General features: G+C 47.2%; 1 protein-coding gene across 1 annotated transcript in view; it reads right to left on the bottom strand.

Annotated features, from left to right (window-relative positions):
- Positions 1–1760: 1760 nt before the first annotated feature.
- LOC103771378 (metabotropic glutamate receptor 7-like) overlaps positions 1761–23923 on the bottom strand; it is a gene marked incomplete at both ends in the record, with an annotated part of 78990 nt that continues 56827 nt past the window's right edge. Inside the window, one exon of the mRNA XM_008938670.1 lies at positions 1761–2007. Within this exon, the coding sequence (XP_008936918.1) occupies positions 1761–2007 (247 nt within the window). The remainder of the gene's footprint in view (positions 2008–23923) is intronic.

Raw genomic sequence — 23923 nt, 5'->3', positions numbered from 1 at the left:
CCAGAGGTGGTGGAAGGGGCTCCTCCACCATGACCTGCATGGCCTAGAGGGATGTGACTTGGCAGAGGACTCTGCAGCAATCCCTCTTGCTGGGGAATACCCCAATGAGGAAAATATCCTTATTTCCCCTTGCAGTGAGGGGGCTGCTTGGTAGGGTTGGAGGAGACACAATATGGACCTTAATTTCTGAGGAGCATTTCCCTCCTGCCTCATGTCAGAAACGTAGTTCAGGGAGTTCAGCTGCCAAAGACAAATTTTGTTTTTGCAGTCAGAACATATTTTGTATACCTGCATGATAAGACATCAGAGAGGAATACTCAGGGGGTGAATAAAGGGAGGAAAAGTGCTGTGTCAATAATTTGCTGGCTGTTTCCACTTTGCTTTGACAGCAGAGTTTCTGCTTTGAGGCAGATATTCCGACGGCAGTTAATAGACAAGAAGTGGCAGGGATTTCAGCAGCAGAGGCTGAGCAGATCCTGGGCCAGGAAAGGGCATTTCCCCACATTCAGATCTGTTTTTCATAAAAACTGCAGACGTGCCTAAACCTTCCCAATATGCTCCAAAGTTGTGCAGCTGTCTCCTTCCTCAACTCCTTCCAGATTCAAATGCAAATCAAATTTGATGGCCTGGGTATGTAATTTTGTGCTACAATATACCACGCTGTGCACATTAAGGAAACTGGAAGCATCTTTTCCATCTATTTTCCTTTTAAAATCAGTGGCAAGATTTGCATTAGGACCGGATAAAATCCTTACATGGGCATCTTGAAGGACTGGGAGATTTTTTTGCAAAGAAGCTTTGTAAGAAACAAAATCCTAACTCAGGTTTAGTGGAGTTATCAATGAGTTTGGTCCTTGTGCCTCCACCCATCCTGGAAACTCCACCTGCCAGGGTTAGGGAGGTTTGACACAGGCTGGAGGGTTTGGGACTCAAGGGTCTGGGACTCAAGGGTCAGGGACTCAAGGGTGTGAGATTCAAGGGTCTGAGATTCAAGGGTCTGCGATTCAAGGGTCAGGGACTCAAGGGTCTGGGACTCAAGGGTCTGGGACTCAAGGGTCTGAGATTCAAGGGTCAGGGACTCAAGGGTCTGAGACTCAAGAGTCTGGGACTCAAGGGTCAGGGACTCAAGGGTCTGGGACTCAAGGGTCTGGGATTCAAGGATCAGGGACTCAAGGGTCTGAGATTCAAGGGTCTGAGACTCAAGGGTCATGGACTCAAGGGTTTGGGATTCAAGGGTCTGGGATTCAAGGGTCAGGGACTCAAGGGTCTGAGATTCAAGGGTCTGAGACTCAAGGGTCTGGGATTCAAGGGTCTGGGATTCAAGGGTCAGGGACTCAAGGGTCTGGGATTCAAGGATTAGGGACTCAAGGGTTTGGGATTCAAGGGTCTGGGATTCAAGGATCAGGGACTCAAGGGTCAGGGACTCAAGGGTCAGGGACTCAAGGGTCTGGGATTCCAGGATCAGGGACTTACTTAAGGGTCTGGGACTCAAGGTTGTGGGAATCAGGGATGCTGCTGATCTCGCTCACAGAGGAGGGAAAGGAGGAGGAGTTACTCACAGCTACCAAGGATTTTGTGAGGAGTTGTTGCCAACTGGCACAACTCAAAAAAAAGGTGGAGAAAATAGAGAATTTAAAAATACACACATATCTCTGGGACATGAAAAACCTTGAACAGAGAAGACCAACTACTGTGAAGCCCCTCCACCTCGGGTGGCCGCAGAGCCCAGCCCCGGGGAGCGGAAGGCGGGCGGTACTCACTGTTGGGGTCCACGTTCTCGCAGAGCTCCGTCTTGGCCTCGCCGTTGGGCCTGTCGCTGGGCTTGTGGGACAGCCTGGAGGACATGGTGGCCGCCGTCACCACCGCCTTGAAGCTGCGCTTGCGCTTCTGGACGTTGAGCTCGGGGTGGAAGAGGATGATGTAGACCTTGGGCACGTAGAGCATCCCCAGCGCCACCGACGCGCTTAAGTTCATGGATATTGTAAGTGTGGTGGTTTGTATGTAGAGCTAGGAGACACAACACAGGAGGCACCATTACAGGGAAGAGGACTGGGAGGCCAGCTGTAGCATTTCAAACAGTGAGCAACCGTTGAGAAGCAAGTTTTAATGAGCTTCCAACCAAAGGTGCCTGAGCTGAGACCTTCACCCTGCGAACCACCGTGAGGTCCAACCCATCAGCTACCTGCTGTGTCAAACCACCGTGAGGTCCAACCCATCAGCTACCTGCTGTGTCAAACCACCGTGAGGTCCAACCCATCAGCTACCTGCTGTGTCAAAAGCTCAACAGTGGAAACCTTCAGTGTCCTAAACAATACAGACTCTGCTGGGCACTCATGGTGCAGCTTCCTTGTGTTTGTTTAAAGAGTGAAGATCAGGCTTGGATTGAAAGAGTGCTGGCATCAATTTAAGTTTAGGTCTACTGTAAGTTGTAGAAGAGGAACTGTAATAATAGAGGTTAAAAACAGAGGTTAAAAATCACAGAGGTGAAAAAAGATCTGGTTTTAGATTTGAGGAAAGTGGTTTTTTGTTTGTTTGTTTGTTTGTTTGTTTTTCTTTTGGTGTTTTTTTGTTTGCTTGGTTTTTTTACTAGACTTTAATTCTCTACAATTCATTGAAAGAATTTTGCAGAGGATACACAATGATTTGTGTGCTCGTGACACTCAGCTGTGCTTATTATGGAAAAATAGTACATATGCACAGCTGAGATCAGGTACTGCCAGGGGATGAGTCTGCAAAGAGACCACAAGGCTTCAGAAATGTACTCTGTAAGTGTACCCGGGTAGAAAAGCCTTTTTTCCTTCTTTTTTTTTCTAAAATTGTTTTTTCAGAGGACACATTCAATCGATAAACTAGAACAATTCTCCTGACTTAAGAAGATCAGGCACAGTTAAAAGGCACAGAGACAGCACAATACAGGTGTGAGGGACCTGAAGAGGGAGCAAAGTCTCTGCAGATCCTCTTCAAAAATGAAGTATACAGTAAATCCATACAGGTGGGAAAACCATCACACATGGAGGGTGAGTTCTTCAGAACACTATTTCCTCTTCTCCTCCCGTTCAGCTCTAATCAGTCTGAGTTTCTGATGGGAAAACTCCATGAATAAATATAACAGCAGAGTAAAATGCTGACTCTGCCCAGGTATGTCCAAATTTCTGTATTTAGGAAAATATGAATGTCTCCAGCCTGGCTAGTTGTATCTACACAACAGTTGCTATCACAGTGATAAAGACCAACCCTGAAAGCCATAAGATGCCTTACAGAAAACCCAAACCCCATGCCGTGCAGGGATGTGTCTCCATACAGAGGCAGACAAGCCACAACTAAAGTGCTTTCTTGGTTTCTGTTTCCTCATTCTGAGAAGGAAATGAGACTGCTGTCAGAAATTTTGCCAAAAGTCAGGATACTGGGACATAGAGCATCTCATCGGGTGAGGATGGGCCAAATCACAGCATCTGAGGGTGGGAGGAAGCCCCAGGGGTCACCTTGTCTAAAACCCTGCCTGAGAAGATGCCACTGGCACAGGAGCTGATGCTGACTGACCTCTCTACCCAGACCCTGAACCAGCCCTCTGTGGAGGCTTCACAGCCCTCTGACCAATCTCCTGTAGAGTGCCTGGGTCCCCAAAATGCTCAGTCTGCACCTGAAAGAAGCTGCCCATTGTCCTCTCCTGGTGGCACGGAGAGCAGGTGGCCACCACGCCCTTTGTTACCTTCTTTTATAGATTTAAATACTCTTTGTCTTTTGGAGAACCTTTAAAGAGCAGCAGGGTACCCTGTTGCTGCTTGCTCTTGGACAAATAACAGGGTGATTCCTCCCAATTTCGGGCACTGTGAGACCCAAGGCCCTTCTCTCTCCCCTGACCCCAGACACTGCTCTGGACCTGCTGCCTCACCAAGATGTGGTAGAGAAGGATGCTCTACCAAAGGCTTCCTTGCTGGAGAATTCTCTCCTGAACTGATCTGCCAGCAGTGCTGTGAGACAGGAGGTTTGCTTTCCTCAGGCAGGCAGTGTTGCTGCCTCTGCTCTCCACTGCAGAGTTACAACCTGGCTGCTTATTCCTCACCTTATATCTTCCAGTTTAATGTTGTCATGCTACAGATATACACTCCATACCCTTATTTCCATGTGCATAAGCACCACGTCTATTTATCTTCCAAGAACATATAAAATATGAGACAGTTTGCAATGATTTTTCTTCCTTGGAGCTGATCCTCCTTTCAGCTACGTTCCCATAAATCAGCCGTAGCTCCAGTGGGGTCAAGTGCATTGCATTGATTTAAATCACACAGGATTAAATATTTATTAAAGAAATTTAAGAGCTAGAAGCGAAATGAAATATAACATAGAGGGGCTGAAGGATAACAGGAAGACATCCTCCTTATCTTCAAATTGTTTGTAACATACTACCAGCTTTTCTCCATGCTAAGGTAGGGAATTATTATTTCTATTTTACAAAAAGCTCCCGAAATTGTTGTCAGAGCTGCAGGTACAACACCTCTAAAGGGCAGGGAGGTGCTGTGGGCTGGATATGTGACTAATGACATCACACCACAGGACTGTCTGCTTCCCAGCTCTGCATTCAGCCCACACACCTCTCTGCTAACACTCGGGAGCAAAACTTCCTTAAACCACATCTGCAGCTCTTATATTTGGGCTGGAGAGGATGCGGCTCCGTAACACATTTAATAAGAACTAGCTCAGTTTCTATAGACCAGACAGTAACTAAAGCCCACAGGCACCTGAGCAGGGCTTCTGAACCACATCTGCACTGCCACAGGGTTCGGGAGGGTCTCTCCCTGAAGAGCTCTGCCAGAGATGCAGAAGTGTCTCAGTGTTTCAGTGTTCCACTCAGCAATCCTCTCGGCCAGCTTGAACCCCCAGCCAGCCTGCTCAGGTGGCCACGGGGCAAAAAATCCCCCCCAGGAACGTTTGGCAACTAACTCTTGACTCATTTTCCTAGAGAACAGAAAAACCTTCACCCAGAAGCAGGAATATGGACCACAGGGGGTGTGTGTGTGGAAATTAAAAAAAGAAAAGCTAGTGGCACAGCATTGCCAGCATGAGACACATAATTAATGTTCCATGGACAGAAATAGCATATTTACATTTGATTTACACATTTTCTCCACCCAAATCCCACTTCTTCAGCATGGAAAACAACAGCTCCCCATGAGAATTTTGATGAACTTGTCAGTGAGGCAAAATAACTTTATACCATCACACTCACAGGCACATATGTCATAGGCATACTGTGTGTGCCAACTAAAAACCCTGACAAAGCAGAAGGAAAGAGGCATTTTGAGTAAGAGCTACTTTTAAAAGCACTACGTAGCAAGAAGTTCTCAGATGGGACCTGTGTAGAAGTATTTGATACCTGTGCATGGTATTTTCTGTATTTTGGAACAGCACCTGAGGTGGTTACATGGTACCAATGTTGCCCTTCAAAAAGAGAGGGTAAGGAGTGAAGATCATACCCACCAAGAGCAGGAGGGGATCCTGTTTGCACAGCTCCTTGGAACAAAACACACAACCCACGCTGAGCCACCTTCTCTTGTGCAGGAGCTGGAGAGTCCCAGAGTGCCACCATGGTGGGGTTGGGAGGGACCTCTGGAGATCACCTCATCCCACCCCTGCTCCAGCAGCTCACCCACAGCAGGGTGCCCAGGGTCACATCCAGGTGGGTTTGGGATCTCTCCAGAGCAGGAGACTCCAGAGCCTCTCTGGGCAGCTGCTCCAGGCTCTGACACCCTCACAGCAAAGATTTTGTTCCTCCTGGTCAGATGGAACCTCCTGGGTTCCAGTTGGTGCCCGTTGCCCCTTGTCCTGTCCCTGGGCACCACTGAGCAGAGTCTGGCCCCAGCCTCTTGCCCCCCGGGGCCCTTTAGCTCTTGCTCAGCACTGCTCAGATCCCCTCTGAGGCTTCTCCTCTCCAGCTCAGCAGCCCCAGGGCTCTCAGCCTGTCCTGGCACAGAGATGCTCCAGCCCCTCAGCACCTTCCCAGCCCTACACAGAACTGTGTTTGATGAGCTCCTGGCTTTCCAAGAACGACCAGCTACCAACAACAATCTACCACTGGAGTCATTCGCTGTCCTATGAGCCCCCACGCAGGGGCTCCAGGGGGTGGGTATGGATATCCTGATCCATCAGGGAGATTGCTCCCCAGAGCAAGGGCAGGTTTCTGCACCAGTGCCTGAGAACCTCCACAGCCACACGCTCCAGCCAGCAGCTTCCCAACGTGGTTTTCCATGGGCTACACCAGCGGGGACCTGGCCTCACCTGGAGGTGACTTACCCCGGGAATGTTTGGAGCCAATATTTCCCCCTTAATCCTGGGCTCCCATGATTGAAAAGCTGCAACCAGAGGAGTGCCAGGGACATTCTTATCGAGGTGCACACAGGTATTAATTTTTATTTCCTTCTGCTCTGAAGGGGTTGAAGGTTAAATGATTATTGAGTCCTCGGGGGCTTTTGCAGCACCACACCAGTGAGTCTCCTACCTTGCAAATGCTGACGGGAGATAAAAGGAAAGGGAGAAAAGAGCTTTTGTAGAACAAGGCAAGATGAGTGACACACAATGCTTCTCATGACAAATGGGAGCTTTACAAAGATAAGGGAAACTAATAGATACGCTTATTATGCAGAGCCTTAGTTTTATGTATTTTATCTCTGCTGTGTGGTTTTACCAGTCAAACATAAAAATGCCGTTTACGTGGAACTATTTAGTTTCTTATTTCACTTCTTCTGATAAACTCTCTGAAAGCATTTTAGATGAATGCAAATGAGCAACTTAAAATACAAAGGATAAGATTTAACGACAATGGGAGTCTAATAATTCATGCATGACTTTTACAGCTGGCTGGGGAACTTGGTCGTTTCCAAACCTGAGATCAAATTAAGAAATTAAGATGCAGATTTGGTGAAAGATGCTTGAATTTGACATGGATGAGAGCTGGAACTGAGCTCAGTGTTGCCAGTGGAAATCAAAGCTTCCTAAAATCAAAGCTTGCTCTCTGCAAGCCCACTCCCACGGAGGGTCTGAAGCCACCTTCACTACAACATAAGAACTAAGTCATCCTGGAGGTTGTCCTCACTCACATCTCCTTCTCTCTCCCTCAAGCAGACAAATTTTAACAAATTTCAGCTTAAACTTGATACATTGCTGCTACAAGTGCAGCAGACTGAAGCAGTGCACTGGAGAAAACTCCATCCCGAGGAGCTGAGTGCCCTCATGTGCAAAGGCATCTAGATTTTATCATTTATTTCACATGGATGGTTTCCATTTGAATTTTAGATGTCTATATTTTTTTTTTTTCCAGATTCTTGCTTTATTCATGCGAAGGGTGAAAATCACTTTCAAAACCTTGAGAGAAAATTAGACTGGTTTTGAACACACACATCTGATAACCAGCAATTTTTATAGAACAAATCATATCAATGGATGATTTTGCAGGAGCCAGGATTGCTCTGAGAAGGGAAGTGCTGCAGGGTCAGACCTTTTGGTCTCTGCTGGCCCAGTGGCCAGATTTCCAGCTGCTGGGCCATCACAACTGGACTTAGAGCTGCAGATCTCTGTAGGAGCTAGAAACACTTTTTGCAGGCTAGTGCTTTGCATTCACAGTCTGATCACGAGCAACTGCTCCTTTTATCTAATTCAGCTTTCTAATTATGCAGCGAATTGTGTTATTTTGTAATATGGAAATAAAGTAGTAACTTGAGATATTTTGGGGCTTGTGTTATCACAAACCAATTTATCTCACTTTTATATGGGAATTAAAACAAATGTTCTTACATATGAAGTAGACAGTTTATAAATCTCCCGGAAGACTCTTCCAGGTCATCTGATGATTTCATCTCACTCTCTACATTATGCTGTGCAAACAGGAGAATGAGAAGCACTTTTTAATAAAAATTAAAATTAGCTGCCGCTGCATTATGTATTTGCAAAAATATGGAAAGTAAAAAGTCCTGAATAAAAACACATTCTCAGACATTTCAGCGCCTAATGCCCCTACCCACACAAGCTGCCACATCCCTCTAAAGCACCCCAGGCAGATGGGACTGGAGATTTTTGTCCAGGGACAAAGCACCCCTAAGACTGCACTAACTGCAGAGCCAGCAGCCACCTGCACCCTCTTTGGGACCCTCCCTGCCCCTCTGCCCGTGGCTCTGCGTGGCTGTGGCCACAGCCCTGCGTGGTCTGTTCCAGGCTGGGGGGGAAGGTCCAAGAGTGCAACCCCCTTTTGACAGCACCACACCCACGACTGATAAAAAGCCAACCAGCTGGAAAAGCAAACGCCGTTCTCATTTCCTCAGACAGCTTGATTTATGGAAGTTTCAGGCAACAGCAGCTTTACCCAGGCAACCATGGCTTTCCACAAGGATTGCACCCTTCTGTTGTCTGAGAAATGTAAAATATTATGTGAGAGGCAGTGCTGTCAGCTCCCTTCACTGACCTGGCTCAGTAATCCTCTCTCCATGCCCACGCCGGCTTGCCAGCAGCCCATGCCTGCTCTCCTCACTCGGATGGTCCCAGCTCAGCTGCAGATAACAGCAGCCCGCCCTGGAGCTTATCTCCCGGGGAATTCCAGGACCCCTGCCTCCACCCCCATCCTTTTAAGCATCATAATCTGCCCAGGCTGTCATTTAGCAATGCCCTTTGGAGAACAGAGCAGTTTGAAACAAACCAAAACTCTTTGCCAGGATGAGAAGGTTTTAGCAGTGCTTAGGAGAAGCGATTTCCCTTTGAGCTTATCTCCCGGGGAATTCCAGGACCCCTGCCTCCCCCCCCATCCTTTTAAGCATCATAATCTGCCCAGGCTGTCATTTAGCAATGGCCTTTGGAGAACAGAGCAGTTTGAAACAAACCAAAACTCTTTGCCAGGATTAGAAGGTTTTAGCAGAAGTGTTTTCCCTTTCTTTTAAACTAACATCAGTTTGGTAAAAAAATCCAAACGTCACAAAAAAATCCCACCTTGAGGACACCAGGGTCCTTTCCCTTTCTTTTAAACTAACATCAGTTCGGTAAAAAAATCCAAATATCACCAAAAAAACCCCAACTTGAGGGCACCAGGCTCCTGGTGGTTTGGACAAAAGGGGCAAACGAGCCAAAAGACACAAGTTTCCAGTTGCAGGAGGTCACTTAATAGATAAGAGACAGTGAATACAGCAGTATCTGCTCTTCTAACCTACTGCCCCTAACGGTGCTGACAGAGCCCACACTGTGTCAGTAGTTCATGCTACTTTCACAGAATTTGAATATTTTATAGGCAAAAAACCCACGTGCAAGCCAACACACGCACTCCACGTGTGTGGTAAACACTGAAGGCTGTGATGACAATAGCCAAGAGCTGCAATGTCAGCCCAGGGTTCCCTGCACTGCACCAGCCTGCTCTCCTGGTACCCTGGCATCAATGACATGCCCACACTTGCTCGTTCCTCAGGACTCTTCACTCATGGATGATTAACACTCTCTTTTCTCCTCCCTTTCCAACCAGTTAATCCCATTGCTCAGCAAGTTTCCCTTTTGATCCCTGTTGTGAAGATAAAACAGCTGCTTCCTTCCCAGGATCTTCACAGCTTCAGCCAAGCTGTCCTACTGCTTGGTGGGGACTTCTCAGAGCCTGTGGAAGAGACCCCTGCTCCTCAGCAGAGGTGGGCAGCAGCAGTGCTCCAGAAACACACCCCAACAGCAACGTAAGGCAGGCAAGAGCATGTAAATCATGATGCTCATGAAGGTTTGAGCCTGTGGAAGAGACCCCTGCTCCTCTGCAGAGGTGGGCAGCAGCAGTGCTCCAGAAACACACCTCAGCAGGCAAGAGCATGTAAATCGTGATGCTAGTGAAGGTTTGCAGATGACAACGGATGCTCCCCAAGGGACATTTGATAAACAGATCCTAGTGGTTATGCTGATGGCAGCTATTGCTGTAGGAAATAGCAGGGCACACAAATAGCCTTTGTGAAATGTCTGTGGGGATGTCACAGCATCAGTCACAGCACCTAATTATAAACGTCGTGCTCAGTAATTACACGAAAGGTGACACTGAAGGCAATGATGGGATTGGAGTTGCAGAAAATTTCCCTCTACTGGTTGGTTGCTTTGCAGGGTGACAGCACCCGGGGGGCTGATCAAAGCCACCTTGCTCTTGAACACCTCTCTCAACAAGGAGCTTTGTGTGCCTGGCAGGAATCGTTTCGCTGGCTGGCTGCTGCAGAGCTGAGGTTGGATGGCTTTCATCAATGAAAATAGTTGGTCTGTTAAGTTAATGGCCTTTGGAAATCTTCACAATATTACATCGGGTAGATCAGAAGAAAATACAGGTTAACTACGTGGATGTATTTCCTTGTGATGGAAAACCAAAAGTAATTGCACAGAAAGAGTGAGAGCCTACATCACGGCTCCCTCGGAGAGATGAAGATTAAAGTTTGGAAAGCAGCTCCCCAGATCACTTTATTTCTACACCCAGCAATAACAGCCACACCTCAGGCTTTCAAGAGCCTCTGGCTCTCTGCTGGCCCTCACTACACAGGAGCTGGTACCAGCACAGAGCCAAAATCCAGGAGCAGGAGCAAAAGTACTGATCTGGTGGTGGCAGCTCTGCAGTGACAAGAGGGGATGCAGAACCTGAACCTCCACCATGGTGATGGCCCAGCACACCAGGAGATGGACAGTGAAGAACCTGCAGAGCCCAGAAGAAAACCTTCTAACACAGGAGGGGGAAAGATTTTCCCCTTTAATTAGTTCTTTAGTCAGGGTGGTTTAAAACGACTCTTAACAGGTTCATGTATCTTTGAAGGCTTTTTTCTTCCTTTCATCATAACAAAATGACTAAATAGCACCGATTGTTTTGTGCTTTTTTTAGCTGCAATCTCTACATTTATCCTTCCAAAACAGAAATTCAGAGTTCCAAGTAAACTACAGAAGTAATAACTAGCAGGCTGAAACGTTGTGTGCCTGGGTGAGATTCTTTCATGCATTTAACCAGAGACAACTGTTATTCCTACCAAGGGAACACGGGGAGAGCCAAGAAGAGATTTGCATTTGAAGAATCACCCTAATTTGAAGCAGAAAAACCCCAGCATTAATCTATTCAGGCCACCAGCCAAGCCTTGCATGTCCTGCACACCACAACACCCACCCATCAGCTCCATTTCCACAATTTCACCTCCAAAGGTGACCAAAAGCAAAGGAAGGCTCTCATCTGATGACAATATTCACTTCTCCTGGGCAAGTAAACACACAGGGGCCTCAGTCTGAGAATGACTTCTGTAACTGTTGGCTTCAAGGGCTACAAAGAGCCAGTCACTGTTGCCCAGCTCTGCTCTAGCTCAGGGAGGGAACCAGGTGGCCTCAGACACCCTGGGGTAAGACGCTCACCTCCATGGCACAATGCAACTTGCTTTACTGATGTAGTCTCTCTCTGACACACACCAGCTTCAAAAAATACCTGCAGAGAAGCAAAGACCCTTCTACTTTACCCTTAGAAACTATGGCAGTGGAGTAGGACCCCCCAAAAAAGAGCAGCCCCAGCATGGCACGTTGCTTCAGCAGCTCAGTGGGGACCTTCACGGGTGCTGCCCTGGAGCATCTGCACAGCCACGATGCTGCCTGACAGCAATCAGCTGAAGCTGCACAGTCAGAATTTATACCAACAACACGAGAAAACCTCGAGTAGGAGCATCTAAGAGACTGATTTGCTGAGGGTAGAATCACATCAAGGAGAAGGATGCTCCGGGAGATGTCACCACTGTGGGTTCAAGCCCACCTCACCTCAGGGCCACACTGAGATCCCACGACCAGCATTTCTGAACAGAACTGCAAACCCCTCATAGCCACCCTAAGAATCCAGCTGTGGAATGCCCATGATCACACCCAGCACTCTGCAGCCCTGTGCCCCTCAGCCCCTCTCCAGCCCTCTGCCCTCTCCAGCTCGGCGGTGGCAGAGGGATGGTGCTCACCCCAGCTCACTGCCACCAGGACGGGCACTTCTCAGGTGCCCACAAGCACCCACCACCTCTCACAGGGTGCCACACATGTCCTGACCAGCCAAGGCAACCTGCAGAGCAACCACGGCTGCTTCAGAGAGAGGAGCCCTCCCCTGCCCAAAGAAACGGCTGGTGCTCCAGCAAGCTTTGGTGCCAGGTCTGATATTGCCACCTGATGACAGCCCATGAGGTTCTGAAATGTGGCTCTGAGTGACATCAGGAAGCACAGAAGTCTGGGAGAGGAACATGCCCAGAGCTGTAAGATTCCCCTTGTCACAACTATGACAGATGGGACCTGGTTCCCTCCTTATGACGTGGTAAAATAGGAGAGATGTTGGCTCTCCAGAATCCTGCTGGGAGAAGCAGCCAGAGCCTGGGAATGCCAATAAACCCTGGGATGTGCTCACCTCATTCCCTGCTCCTGGCAGCTACCAGCTTGGCTGGGACAACGTCAGACACCAGAGGTGTGGAGGTAAAGGGTGTGATGAATTCTGTTCCAATATGTTCCTAGCAGCAGGAGGCTCAGCACAGCAAAGGGAAGATTTGGGTCATATTCCGAGAGATTGCCACCTGCAGAGGCCAGATGCAAAGGCAGACAGTGCAGTGGTAAACAGGTCTAAAAGGACTCATTCCCAATTCCCTCTGCCTGCTCTGCAAAGCCATCCCCTCTGATGCCACACAGCCAAAGCCAACCTGAATTTTCCTGTCCTAAGAGCACCCGACACATCTAGTTTTTCAGCTTGCTTTTCACAGGCACAGATACAAAGTGAAGAGGTAAATGTATGTATTTTAAATATATTTTAGCTATTCCAGCTAAATATTTTCCACAGCTTGTTCCCTTATAATGGGAAACTTCCTTATGCAAGGAATTTGCATACATCAGAAAAAAATAAATATTTATGGCTCGTATCCATAACTTGTGTGATAATCCCAAACACTAAATGTTAAAGCACTTGCTCCGAGGGTTGTGATGTAGATGCAGGAGGAGGAATTTTGTCTCTGCAGCCTGTGAGAGAAACTCCAGCAGCTTATCTAGAAGGAAATGAAATTACTCAGATAATTGGCCAGAGCAGTGGTGGCAGAGCATGTTCCTGCTTTCAAAGGGCATCAAATGGCTGGAAGAGAAATTGAAGCAGTATCAAAGGCAATCCCACAAGTCAAACAGTTTGTACAGGCTCTTCGGCAGAGGTTCCACATCTGCTGGAAAAAAAAAAAGAGCTGTCATTACTTGCTGTCTCAGTTACAGCCACAATAAAGATGCCCGTGAACTACTTAAAATCATTTGGGAGTTGCTCAGCCAAGAAATGAACAGCGATGGCTGTGGCTTAAGTCAACAAAGGATTAAAGTTGTTTCCAGCTGGTGACTCCCTGAAACTGACTTTATGAGGATTTCTGGAGTTTGCTTTTTTTTTTTTTGGAGTAATTTGGCACAGCAGGATGTGCCAGCAAAACAATCTTCTTGCAAGGATGGTGATGTTTGAGGCAAGGTCCATGCATCTCCACCACTGAAATGAGGTGAAGTTCTGTCTCCTTTTGGACTCATCTCTTGTTGAAGTTGAGCCCTCCTGGCCCTGTACCTGTTAACATGAGGAATGGTGATGGAGAGCCAGGAGGCAGCTGCACGTCCCTCTCCTCACAGCTTTCTTCTGCTCTAATGACACGGCTGTAAGCTGGAGGACATAAGAATTTGAAATAGATGAAGTTATTCCAGGAGGCTCTCCACCGTGTGCTGTTAGCCAGCACAGCTGTCTGCCCGCAGCAGGAGTGTCCTGAGACCCACCAAATCATTCCACTTGGGTCACTAGAGCATCTTCAGGTGATAAGAAATTTCAGTCACAGCCCAGTCTGGCTGCATTTCAAGCACAGACAGAAGTGAATAGCTCAAGAAATCCCATTATCAATCCTCACAACTGCCTAATATCTCCTGCGTGACATTCATGTTTGTTATAATAGCTATAAAATAAGTTACACATCACTAAAAGAGACAAACACAAAGTGCAACAGAAGGAATGTACATCCCCAACTTCTATTATTAAAATAATGGCTTTTCCCTCTCTCTCTGGCTGAGCACCTAGCTTTTCCGAGCTAGAAATAATTCTTCATCTGTCACTTCTTCCAAAGATTACATCATTGGAGAAAACCTTCATTTCATTCTTCCTCTTCACTGCAGCACTGCTCAATTGACTGACATACAATCTTGGCATTTTAGGGTATTCAGTGCCAGACTTCAGCTACTGTTATAAATCATATTTCTCCACACTTATTGCATTTTATTCATTTTATACATGACCAGAGATTAGAGTTCAAATGAAATAGATTTTGCTATCCTTCTTATATTCCAAACGTCACCAGTCTAGAAATCTTTAATTTTACTCACTTCAGCTGCTGAATAATTCAATGTAAAAGGGACAAAAAAAAAAAAACACCCAACCCTGCAATACTCACTTTGAGATTTTGAGCAAAAACAAGTGAGGATCTTCCAGCTGCCATGGCTGTGTCTCTGTAGCTCTGTAGCCAAGAGCTGGGCACCCTGAATTTGGGGATTTGAGAAGAACTGACTCTTTTCAGGCAATATAATATCTGCAATTACCAAACCCACTATCTTCTCTGCTCCGTTTTCCAGAGGAAATTGGTGGAAGTGTGAAAAATGATTCCATTAGAGAAGCATCAGCCAGATGGTGGGAAACCAGTGCAGCAGAAATGGGCACTGCAAGGCTGCCCAGAAACAGCCTGGGGACCAAAAGTGCTCCTGATGGTAGAGACCAGACAGCCTTACCACACTTACAACTTCCCCTGACCAAAACGTTGCTAAATAAATGTGAGGCAAACCAAATTCACCTTTTTTCTTAAATTATTAACACACTCTAGAACATAAACTAAGGTCAAACCATTTTAAGACAATCGTGTTTATGTCAGATGGAAGAATAAACAAGAGTATTCAGTGAAAGGCATTGATTAGAAAAAGACAAATGAACTGCAAGCTAATGTGTGTATGTAAACAAATAGATGTGGAACTAAAAAATATGATGATTTTCTTAGAGAGTCACATATAATAAACCAATTTTCAAGAACCTTTCACTCAGAGAAGCCATCGAGCTCTCTAGAATTCTTCTTTGCAGTTATTCAGGACATATAGTGCTAATAAATCTGAAATAATGCTTAGAGATGCCTCTCCCTGGAGTAAACACCCCAAAGTTTGGAGAAAATGAGGAGGATGCATCCAAGCAAGGTCAGAGTGGATCCTGTCCTGCACTGCCAGGGGAGGTATGTCCAACGTTCATCAGTGTAGCTTGAACACTTAAACATGCAGGAAAAATCTCTGAAGAAAGTTGTACCACCAACTGGCACTTGAGCATCACCCCACGTGCTAAGTGAAAAAGGCTTCTGACAAACAGAGGTGCAGATGTGCAAACATCAGCTGCCTGAGGCTGCAGTGTCCTGCTGGAAGAGTGCAGCAGACTGAGGTCTGGAGCCCAGAGCATCATCTTGGAATGACAGCACAGCCCACCAGGTACAGCTTTCACCTACAGCTGGATTCCCAGGGAAACCCAAAATGCCTGAAATGGGAAATCACCTGGAACAGCCACCAGAACATGCCAGCAGCACACGCCACTGTCCCAACCTCTAAAATCTTAAGCTGCTGAATAATAATTAGCAAGTAAATCTCATTTTAATTTCTTCTTCAATATTCTTTTTCCTGGTGGAGGAGAAATGTTTGTGTCCTCAGCACACTGACTAGAGCTAAGGCTGCCCAGGAGGCAGCTATATCAGGCTATGCAAATCAAACACACCTACGTTAGCACTGCTGTAACAGCACAGCCCTGAGGAGGAACACCCAGGCTGGGTGTGATGGGAATAGAGATGCAAGGTGCTGCAGGTCTGCAGGTCCAGAGCACCAGTGAGCCCAGTTTCTCCCCTAAAGAGAGAGGGTGAGCTGGCTGACTCAGTCTGCCTCCATGGAAGATCTTCCTGAGCTGTCTCTTTATGGAGAAAGCACAAATAAATATGTAAAAAGTAACTGAATGACCTTTCTATTTATCTAGAAGCAGATCTTCTCAGCTGGGAGTAAACTTCCTATCAGCACCGAAGTATGTATTTATTCAGCAAAACTTCTCCTCAGCCAATTTAAGGACACAACTTACTGCGGCAAAAACCTGATCAGTAATCCTGCATTTTTGGGCACACAGCTTAACCTCCCCTCCCCACAGGTCATCCGACTTCCACACACAGCCCCTGGGCTTTCCAAAAGTCATGGCCCTTCAGAAGTGCTGCATCTTGGGCACTCAGAAGCACAGAAGGACTAGAAAGCTCCAGGCACACCACAGCATCCACCTTCCCGCGGATCTCGTGTGTTCAGGATGAAAACCAGACCTGCCAAGGCAAATCTAATCTGACCTCACTGCAATAACTTCTCAGGATGCACAGACCAGAAGGCTCAAACTCTGCTCTTCCAGCCTCTGCACGGGGCTACGAGGAGCCTTTTGGAAGCTGCATGAGAAAGGCAAAACACGAAGCATCTCAAAACGTGAAGAATCATCCTCTAAGGCAAAGCCAGATGGAAATCCAGAAGCAGTGAGAGCTTCTGAAGCTCCTTTAGCTCTCAGGTTGGCTCTTTACACTGAGCATACTTTTATCAGTGTGGGCAAACGAGATAACATGGTACCTATTGTGCAGGTAGGCTCCTTTGTGGAGCTGCAGGTCACAACTGGTGATGGGTCTGACAACCGGCAGCAGCTCCTGTATCTGCACGAGGTTGTCATGGCAATGAAACGTCGGGGAGTGCAGCTGATAGGAGCTGCTGCTTTGCCTTCACAGGGCTGGAAAACGTTGGCCAAATTATTCACAGCCTGGAAATAAGAGAGGCACAAATGCCCCGATGGTTTCCTCCCCCCCTCTATGCCGTTAACCATTTGGGGGTTGCAATTTTCTTTATTTTTATTGCCCACTAAATCACTCAGCCTTCCATCACAGTGGCAAGCAGCCCTGTGGTTTCATGGATTGAGGTTTTGCAAAAGTTCATTTATAACCCAAAAGGAATCGCAGCATTTTTACAGTTTTATAATCACACACAGGAGCTTAGAAAGCTAATACTGAAAAAATAAGAAAAGTAAGAGAAAAAAGTCCAGCCCCAAACCACCTTTAGGAGAGAGGATGATCTCTGCCAGCACGCAGAGCAGCTCCCCAGGGAGGTGTCTCTCCAGGTTTGGCTGGGGGGTGAGGTGGAGCTGGACCATGGTGCCCACACCAGTCCTGCTCAGCTCAGGTCAGCTCTTCCCCAGCTCTCAATTTGGAGGCTTGGCAGGGAAATAAAAAAAAGCAGCAGCTTTTCAGCCCCTGCCCTGCTCCCACGGAAAAGCAGTGCTACATGCAGAACAGGCTTCTTACAGAGCGAGCTGCAACGTTCTTTTCTGTCCTTTCACCTTCAATTTTGTCTCCCCCAGTCCAGCCATATGAATGTTTTATTTATATCCAGCTCACTTTCGCCCAGTTGGAAGGCATTCTCTGAAATAAAATTGCTCTTTTTCTGAGCCAGTCCAGTTAATAGATTCCCTCGCAGCCGCTCTCTCCAGCAGCTGAACCTCCTTGATCTACTGACACAACAGGGTTCCAAAAAAAAAAGACCTCACCCCAAAGCATCTGCCTTCCAAACACAAACCCCTCAGCCCTGGAAGAACAGGACTTCTGCTCACAGAGGGATCTTTTATAATGACAATACTGGGTGCACACACTGGTGAGATGCTCTTTGAATTTGTCAAAGCATTTCCTCTGAGCTTGCACCCCAACACAACTGGACCAATGTGCTGCCAGGGACCACGGCCACTGGACAGTTCTTCCACCTGCAGCACCTCTTCTGGGAACATCTTCTGGAGAACTTGATTTCCTCCTATTTCTACCAGCTCCAGGGTATTCATTTCTGGGAGCAACTATTTCACCTACACCTCGTTCTGTCCCTGTTCTACCTTTTATCCCAGAGCAGACTCCACCAGGCTGGCACAGGAGGAGGTCTCCATCCAATCCTCTCCTGCTGGCTGTTGGAGCAAGGACATGTTCCTCTGCATGAGAGCAATTGGTGTGCAGTCCTTCAAACCAAGCCCAGAAAAAATACCTTCCCCATCTAACACATCCAAGAACTGAACCATGGCAGCAGCCCTGCCCACTCCCATGCTAATTGCTGATTACAGTCAGCTCATTTCCTCCATCGCTGTGGCCCTGCTATAAACCCCAGAAAAGTCAATGGGAATCTTTCAAGGTCAGTGAAGTTTGACCCAGGCCTATACTGAGAATATATTCCATGTATTTGCATAGAAAGTGAGATCTAATTCTGCTTGGAGACCTTCAGAGGAATTCAAAGTGCAAGCTGGTGTCAGCCAAGAAGTGGAGGAGAAAAAGGCTAATCCTACACACATTACTTCTCTTTAAAGACCTCTAGAGTAGAACACTGGTTATTAAAAAGCACTGGCAAATATATATATATATCTATCTATATCTATAAAGCAGGCCAGCTTTCCATGGACTTTTTAAATTATCATGCAATTATTATTTAAAACAGTGCATTTAAATATTACTTTTACTACTTAGAAACAAACTTGTTATGGCTGGATGTGTCCTTTCTGTTTAAGAATGCTCTCACAGTGCTGCATGGGGAGCATATGTCACCAGGACATGGTTTGGGATCTAGAGGTTGTACAAAGATCACTCTGCAATTCCAGCCAGCCAGGTACTTTAACTGGGTTCTGATTTATTTCTTAGCATGAAAATTATTTTGCTTTTTATTGTGGGGTCTCCTGCTCTGGAGAGATTCCAAACCCACCTGGCTGTGACCCTGGGCACCCTGCTGTGGGTGAGCTGCTGGAGCAGGGGGGTGGAGGAGATGATCTCCAGAGGTCCCTTCCAGCCCCACCACGCTGGGGTTTGGTGACAGCCCTGTCCCCTCACCCAGTGTAGCTGCTCCGGGTTGCACTCCTACATCCAACCCTGCCCTGAGCCAGACAAGGACCCGAACCCCACCTCAGCCAGCACTTCAGATGAACCACCTCTCATCCCAGAGGAACACAGGCAAGGCCAAGACCCACACCTCAACTGCTCACCTTTTACAGGTTTGCACTAGTAGGTGTTAATTGTCTCTATTGTTCCTTCCGAGCTGTCCAAATTTGCATTTAATTAGCTAAATGACTTGAGCCATCCAATTCCTGTTGCTACTAATGTATCACAATTAGAACAAACTGTTGCCCTGGCAACGGCTCCATCTATCATAATTCCCAAACTGGAGCTCGCTGGTTTCTGCAGTTGTCACACGCAGATGGGTGGTTATTGTCATGCTAAATTGGGAATGGGTAATCCCAGAATACAAGATGATTTAGGTGCTCATTTAAACGAGATTTAATTACAAAAAGTCTATCATTTTAGGACCTGCCAAATTCCAGTGGTACCACGATCCCCCCGACTGGCAGGAGTTATCCGTGCAGATCAGCGCTAAGCCAGAGCATCAGGAAGGAGTTTCTCTCTTAATTATCAAACACTGAGCTTATTTTATTGCAAGAATAAACAATCTTCTCAATCTTCAGTCCTTCTCAAGTCTGATGCTACGACAACGATCTGCAGCAACAGCCAAACGATTTCCCAACAGGGTCTAACGTGGTGATCCCACGTCCTGCATCACTGGGTGGCAGCTCATGATTGCTCCTTACCAGCTCCAGGTTAACTCAAATTAACTCCTGCATTGTCATACCTCAGAGATCACGTTACAAATCACTCTGAATTATTTAGAACTCCTTATCAGCACTTTCATTTGCTTTCCATATCAGTACCCCAATCTGGAATATTACAGGATGAGAAAAACCTGAGTTTTAAGCCCAGCCAGATCACACCTTTAACTAACCCATGGCCTGACAAACATGAATGGCCCCCAGACCCTATTCTGCATCTACACTTTATTAAATATGTTATTGACACGATAAAAAATACCCCAAAACACTGTCTCTTGCTGTCTTCATAGCTGCACAGCATATCAGCTTTTATACTTAACAGCTGAGATTTATTTACTGCCTTCGATCTCTTATTAGGTACCAATAAATAAATGTAGAGTACCCAGTCGTTCCCTTATCTCCTCATGAGGAAGCCACCAGGAAGCTTGTAAATAGGAGGCTGAATTTGTGAAAACAAGACACTTTCTGTCAGGGAATGCAAGCCCTGGGCCTCAGGGGAGAGGAAGCAGCCAAGGGAGGAATTTTTTGGTGTGGCTGACTGCAGTGACATCCAGCCAGCCCCGCTCCCCCGGGAGGTTTGAGTTAATAAAGGCTGTTTTGCTCATCCCCTTCCCCAGCCCTGTGCCATGGTGCTGGGCACAGAAGGACCCCCAGCTCTGCAGCTCCACAACTGTTTTCCCCAAGCAAATCCTTGCTCAGGTCCTCACTGGCTGGAGGCATGTGGCTCTGCCCACCCTGCACGGGAGCAGTTATCCACAGGGGTATCGAGAGGCCCTGACTTTTCTTTCTTATCTTCAGCCATTAACAGATTTCACCCTCCAGTCAATAAAAGCCGCTAAACCCGCATTGATTTTGGAGTTCTGGAGAATCAAATCACTTGATCTTCCTGCTTAAACTTCCTCCGTCCTCCAATTAAAGCTCCAGAATGAATCTTAACGACTCCCTAATATCAGCTTGCACAAGACTTTTCCTCCCGCTGTAATCACGTTTTAAGCACCTTGGCTAAACTAATTGATTTCCATTCCTCTGTTAGCATCACCTAAGGCAGCCCAGAGCTGGGCTTTTAGAGGCATTTTACCCTCCACCTTACTGCTGAATTATTGTTGCTAGTTAACTTTGTTAGCAGGATCTGTTCCCCTACTAAAAAGAGCTATCTTGTCTTCAAATTATATTTAATTATCTCCATTAAACATTACAGGCTGCTCTGATGTTGAAAATGTAAATCACAGGGAACAAGAGGAAGATGAGAGCATATTGTTCATCACATATTTTGTCCTCCTACTCCCTCCACCTTCTTTTAAATAAATGTCTCTAACCATAATTCCAACGAAGATCCTGTGAACGCTCCAGATATTCAATTTACAGTGCCTACAGTTATTTCCCAGTTATAAATACAACATGAACGTTGCTTAAGTGGTGAAGCCCTACGGCCCGGGGGCACGGGCAGGGTTAAACCTCAGGTTCCCCTGCCTGGCAGAGGCAGGTAATGGCTGGAGGGATGGTGTTTAATAGGCAATTAGCAGTGTAAGAAAGGCAGTGACTGCTGAGCCCCTAACCTGTGCTGTGTAAATATGAGTTTCACCTCATTCCCTCGCCCTGGGTTTTGTCACCATAGATACTTGGATATTTCAACCATTTAAAGGCCAAATGCCAAGGGAGATTGAATAATCTCGTGGTGAAGAGCCTGACATCATTAGCTGAAAAGTGCTAAACCTCAAAAATCCTTCATAAAGTCTTGACAATTAGAGAGGTCAACAAGGCTCTCCTGCTCCCCGCAGCTGACCCCACCCACAGAGATTTGGAAACATCTGCCAGAGGAAGGAGCTTGTCCTGTAAGATACTCTTGGGTACCATTAGTGCTTGGTGGGTACTTTGCCCATCACTGACTCCCCCTTTCCCACCCTCACTACTCATTTTGGGAAAGGAAGCACATGGATCTTCCCTTTCTGCTGCTGAGAACGTACAGAGATGGGCACGCTGGCAACAGCAAAGACACAAGTTTAAGATGGAACAGATGTCAAACCACCCAGCAGCAGAAGGAAAAGATCTTCCATGTTCTCCTTTTCCCCTATCCAGGCAGGGCATCCCACTCACCCGGTGAGGACCTGCAGGGTTGGCTGTGCCATGGGGCAGGGGCAGGACCTGGCTGCTGCACCCACAAACCCCCTGCCATGGAGCGATGGACACCATTCCAGGGCAGCTCCAGCCTGGCTTTGTTACTGGAGTCCCACCTCAGAGGTGTTGTGCAGCACAGTTCCCCAGCCAGACCCCTTCTTCAACGGGAGGAAAATCCAGGGAGAAGATGATGTCTCTCTGATCTCTTCCCCTGAGTTCCATGTTCTCTCACAATTTGTCTCCTCGCCCCTCCACCAGAGCAGCTCCTCTTGTCCATGCTTGTTGGCACCTCTGTTTTGGCACTTGCAGACTAACCTCTTTCTCTTTGAGAGGCTTCTCATTTCTCAAAAGACATCGACCCTCTGACAACAATTCTCAGCTGCTCTCTGCCACAGAAACAACACTCTGGATTTCTGCAGCTGCCTGGGGAGAGGTGGGCAGAGCTGGAACCAGTGACACCAGTCCCAGGCACTGGAGAGGGACTGGTCTGTGCTGCCTGTGGAACAGAGGCTCCTGGATCCCTCCACAACCAAGTTAAACAGTGCCAGGGCTGCTCAGCCACCGTGGGGTGGCCATGGCCCAAGGGACAGGACCTGCTGGTGGCTGTGGTCCTTCCCCAGTGCCCAACGCCCCCCACGACCAACGCTGGCACAGCCCAGCCTGGGCTGCAGAGCCCCCAGCTCCCTGTGGGGCAGGGAAGGACCCTCACTGGCCTCTTTTGCTGGGTTGTTCTTGATGAACACCAAGCCAGATGTTAAGAGAGTCGTTCTTTCCAAATGCAGAAGTACAAACGTGCCCCAAATCACTGCTGACAGAGTACACTTGGGACCCAGAATTTTTGCTGCAGTCGACGAGAATTCATTGTTGTTTCTTTTTAACCTTCTGCTAAGCTTATGCCTCAAAGACAAAATACAAGGCAGTTTCTTTGACTGAGTGTGATGGTTTCTACTTTTGTTATTATTACATGCCTGCTTAAACCATTTAAAACAACAAATAAATCCTTCAGGTCAATATTTTTGCGTTCATCTCTTATGTACAGTGAAACCTATTATTTGCTTTGCATTAAATTGGCCTTGGAAGGCTGAAAAGGCACTTTCAAGATGGTTTTATTGCTCTGCAAATCCAGCTATGTTCAGATCCCTGGTACGCAGAGAGGGCCTGATATTTTTTTTTAGAGGATCTTATTCACAGCAAACTGCAACAATCTCCACAATCAGCAGAGGTATTTTTTTTTTGTGATGGAGGAGGTTTCCTTACTGGTTACTGCAGGCTTGGATATTTTACTGATTTGGTAGAAAAGTCATTTTGGCCTTACTCTCTCAGGTAAAACATCAGCTGAATTGCAAGCTCCAAAGCTGTGCATCCTCTCTTCCTTCCACACCAGTTTAGTGCAGAGTAATACAGAATCCCAGCACAGTGGGGTGGGAAGGGACCTCTGGAGATCATCTCATCCAACCCCTGCTCCAGCAGCTCACCCACAGCAGGGTGCCCAGGGTCACAGCCAGGAGGGTTTGGGGTCTCTCCAGAGCAGGAGACTCCACAGCCTCTCTGGGCAGCTGCTCCAGGCTCTGCATCCTCACAGCCAAAAAGTTTCTTGTCCTGTTGAGGTGGAACCTCCTGGGTACCAGTTGGTGCCCGTTGCTCCTTGTCCTGTCACTGGGCACCACTGGCAAAGGTCTGGCCCCAGCCTCTTGCCCCCCGGGGCCCATTAGCTCTTGCTCAGCACTGATCAGATCCCCTCTGAGGCTTCTCCTCTCCAGCTCAGCAGCCCCAGGGCTCTCAGCCTGTCCTGGCACAGAGATGCTCCAGCCCCTCAGCATCACACAATTGTACTACACATAGGAAGTCACTGCTGGGTGCCATCCACCCTGCAAGGTCACTCTGACCAAACCAATGCAAGAACCTCACTTGACTGGCTCTCTCCAGCCAGGTTTGTTTTCTCCTTACATTTTATTTCAGTTTATTCTAAATCAAACAGCAGAACTTAGCTCTGAATGCGTGACCCAGGTACGGGCAATAAAAGATGCTGCTTTATGTGGGGCTGAGAAGGGTACTTGATTTCCTGCCCTTCCACAGGCTGCTTTCATAACCATTCACACACAGGGACAAAAGTGCTTAAGG

The sequence above is a fragment of the Merops nubicus genome, unplaced genomic scaffold (genome assembly GCF_000691845.1).
Source record: "Merops nubicus isolate BGI_N331 unplaced genomic scaffold, ASM69184v1 scaffold5484, whole genome shotgun sequence".
Classification (NCBI taxonomy): Eukaryota; Metazoa; Chordata; class Aves; order Coraciiformes; family Meropidae; genus Merops; species Merops nubicus.
This window is presented reverse-complemented; position numbering and strand designations above follow the sequence as displayed.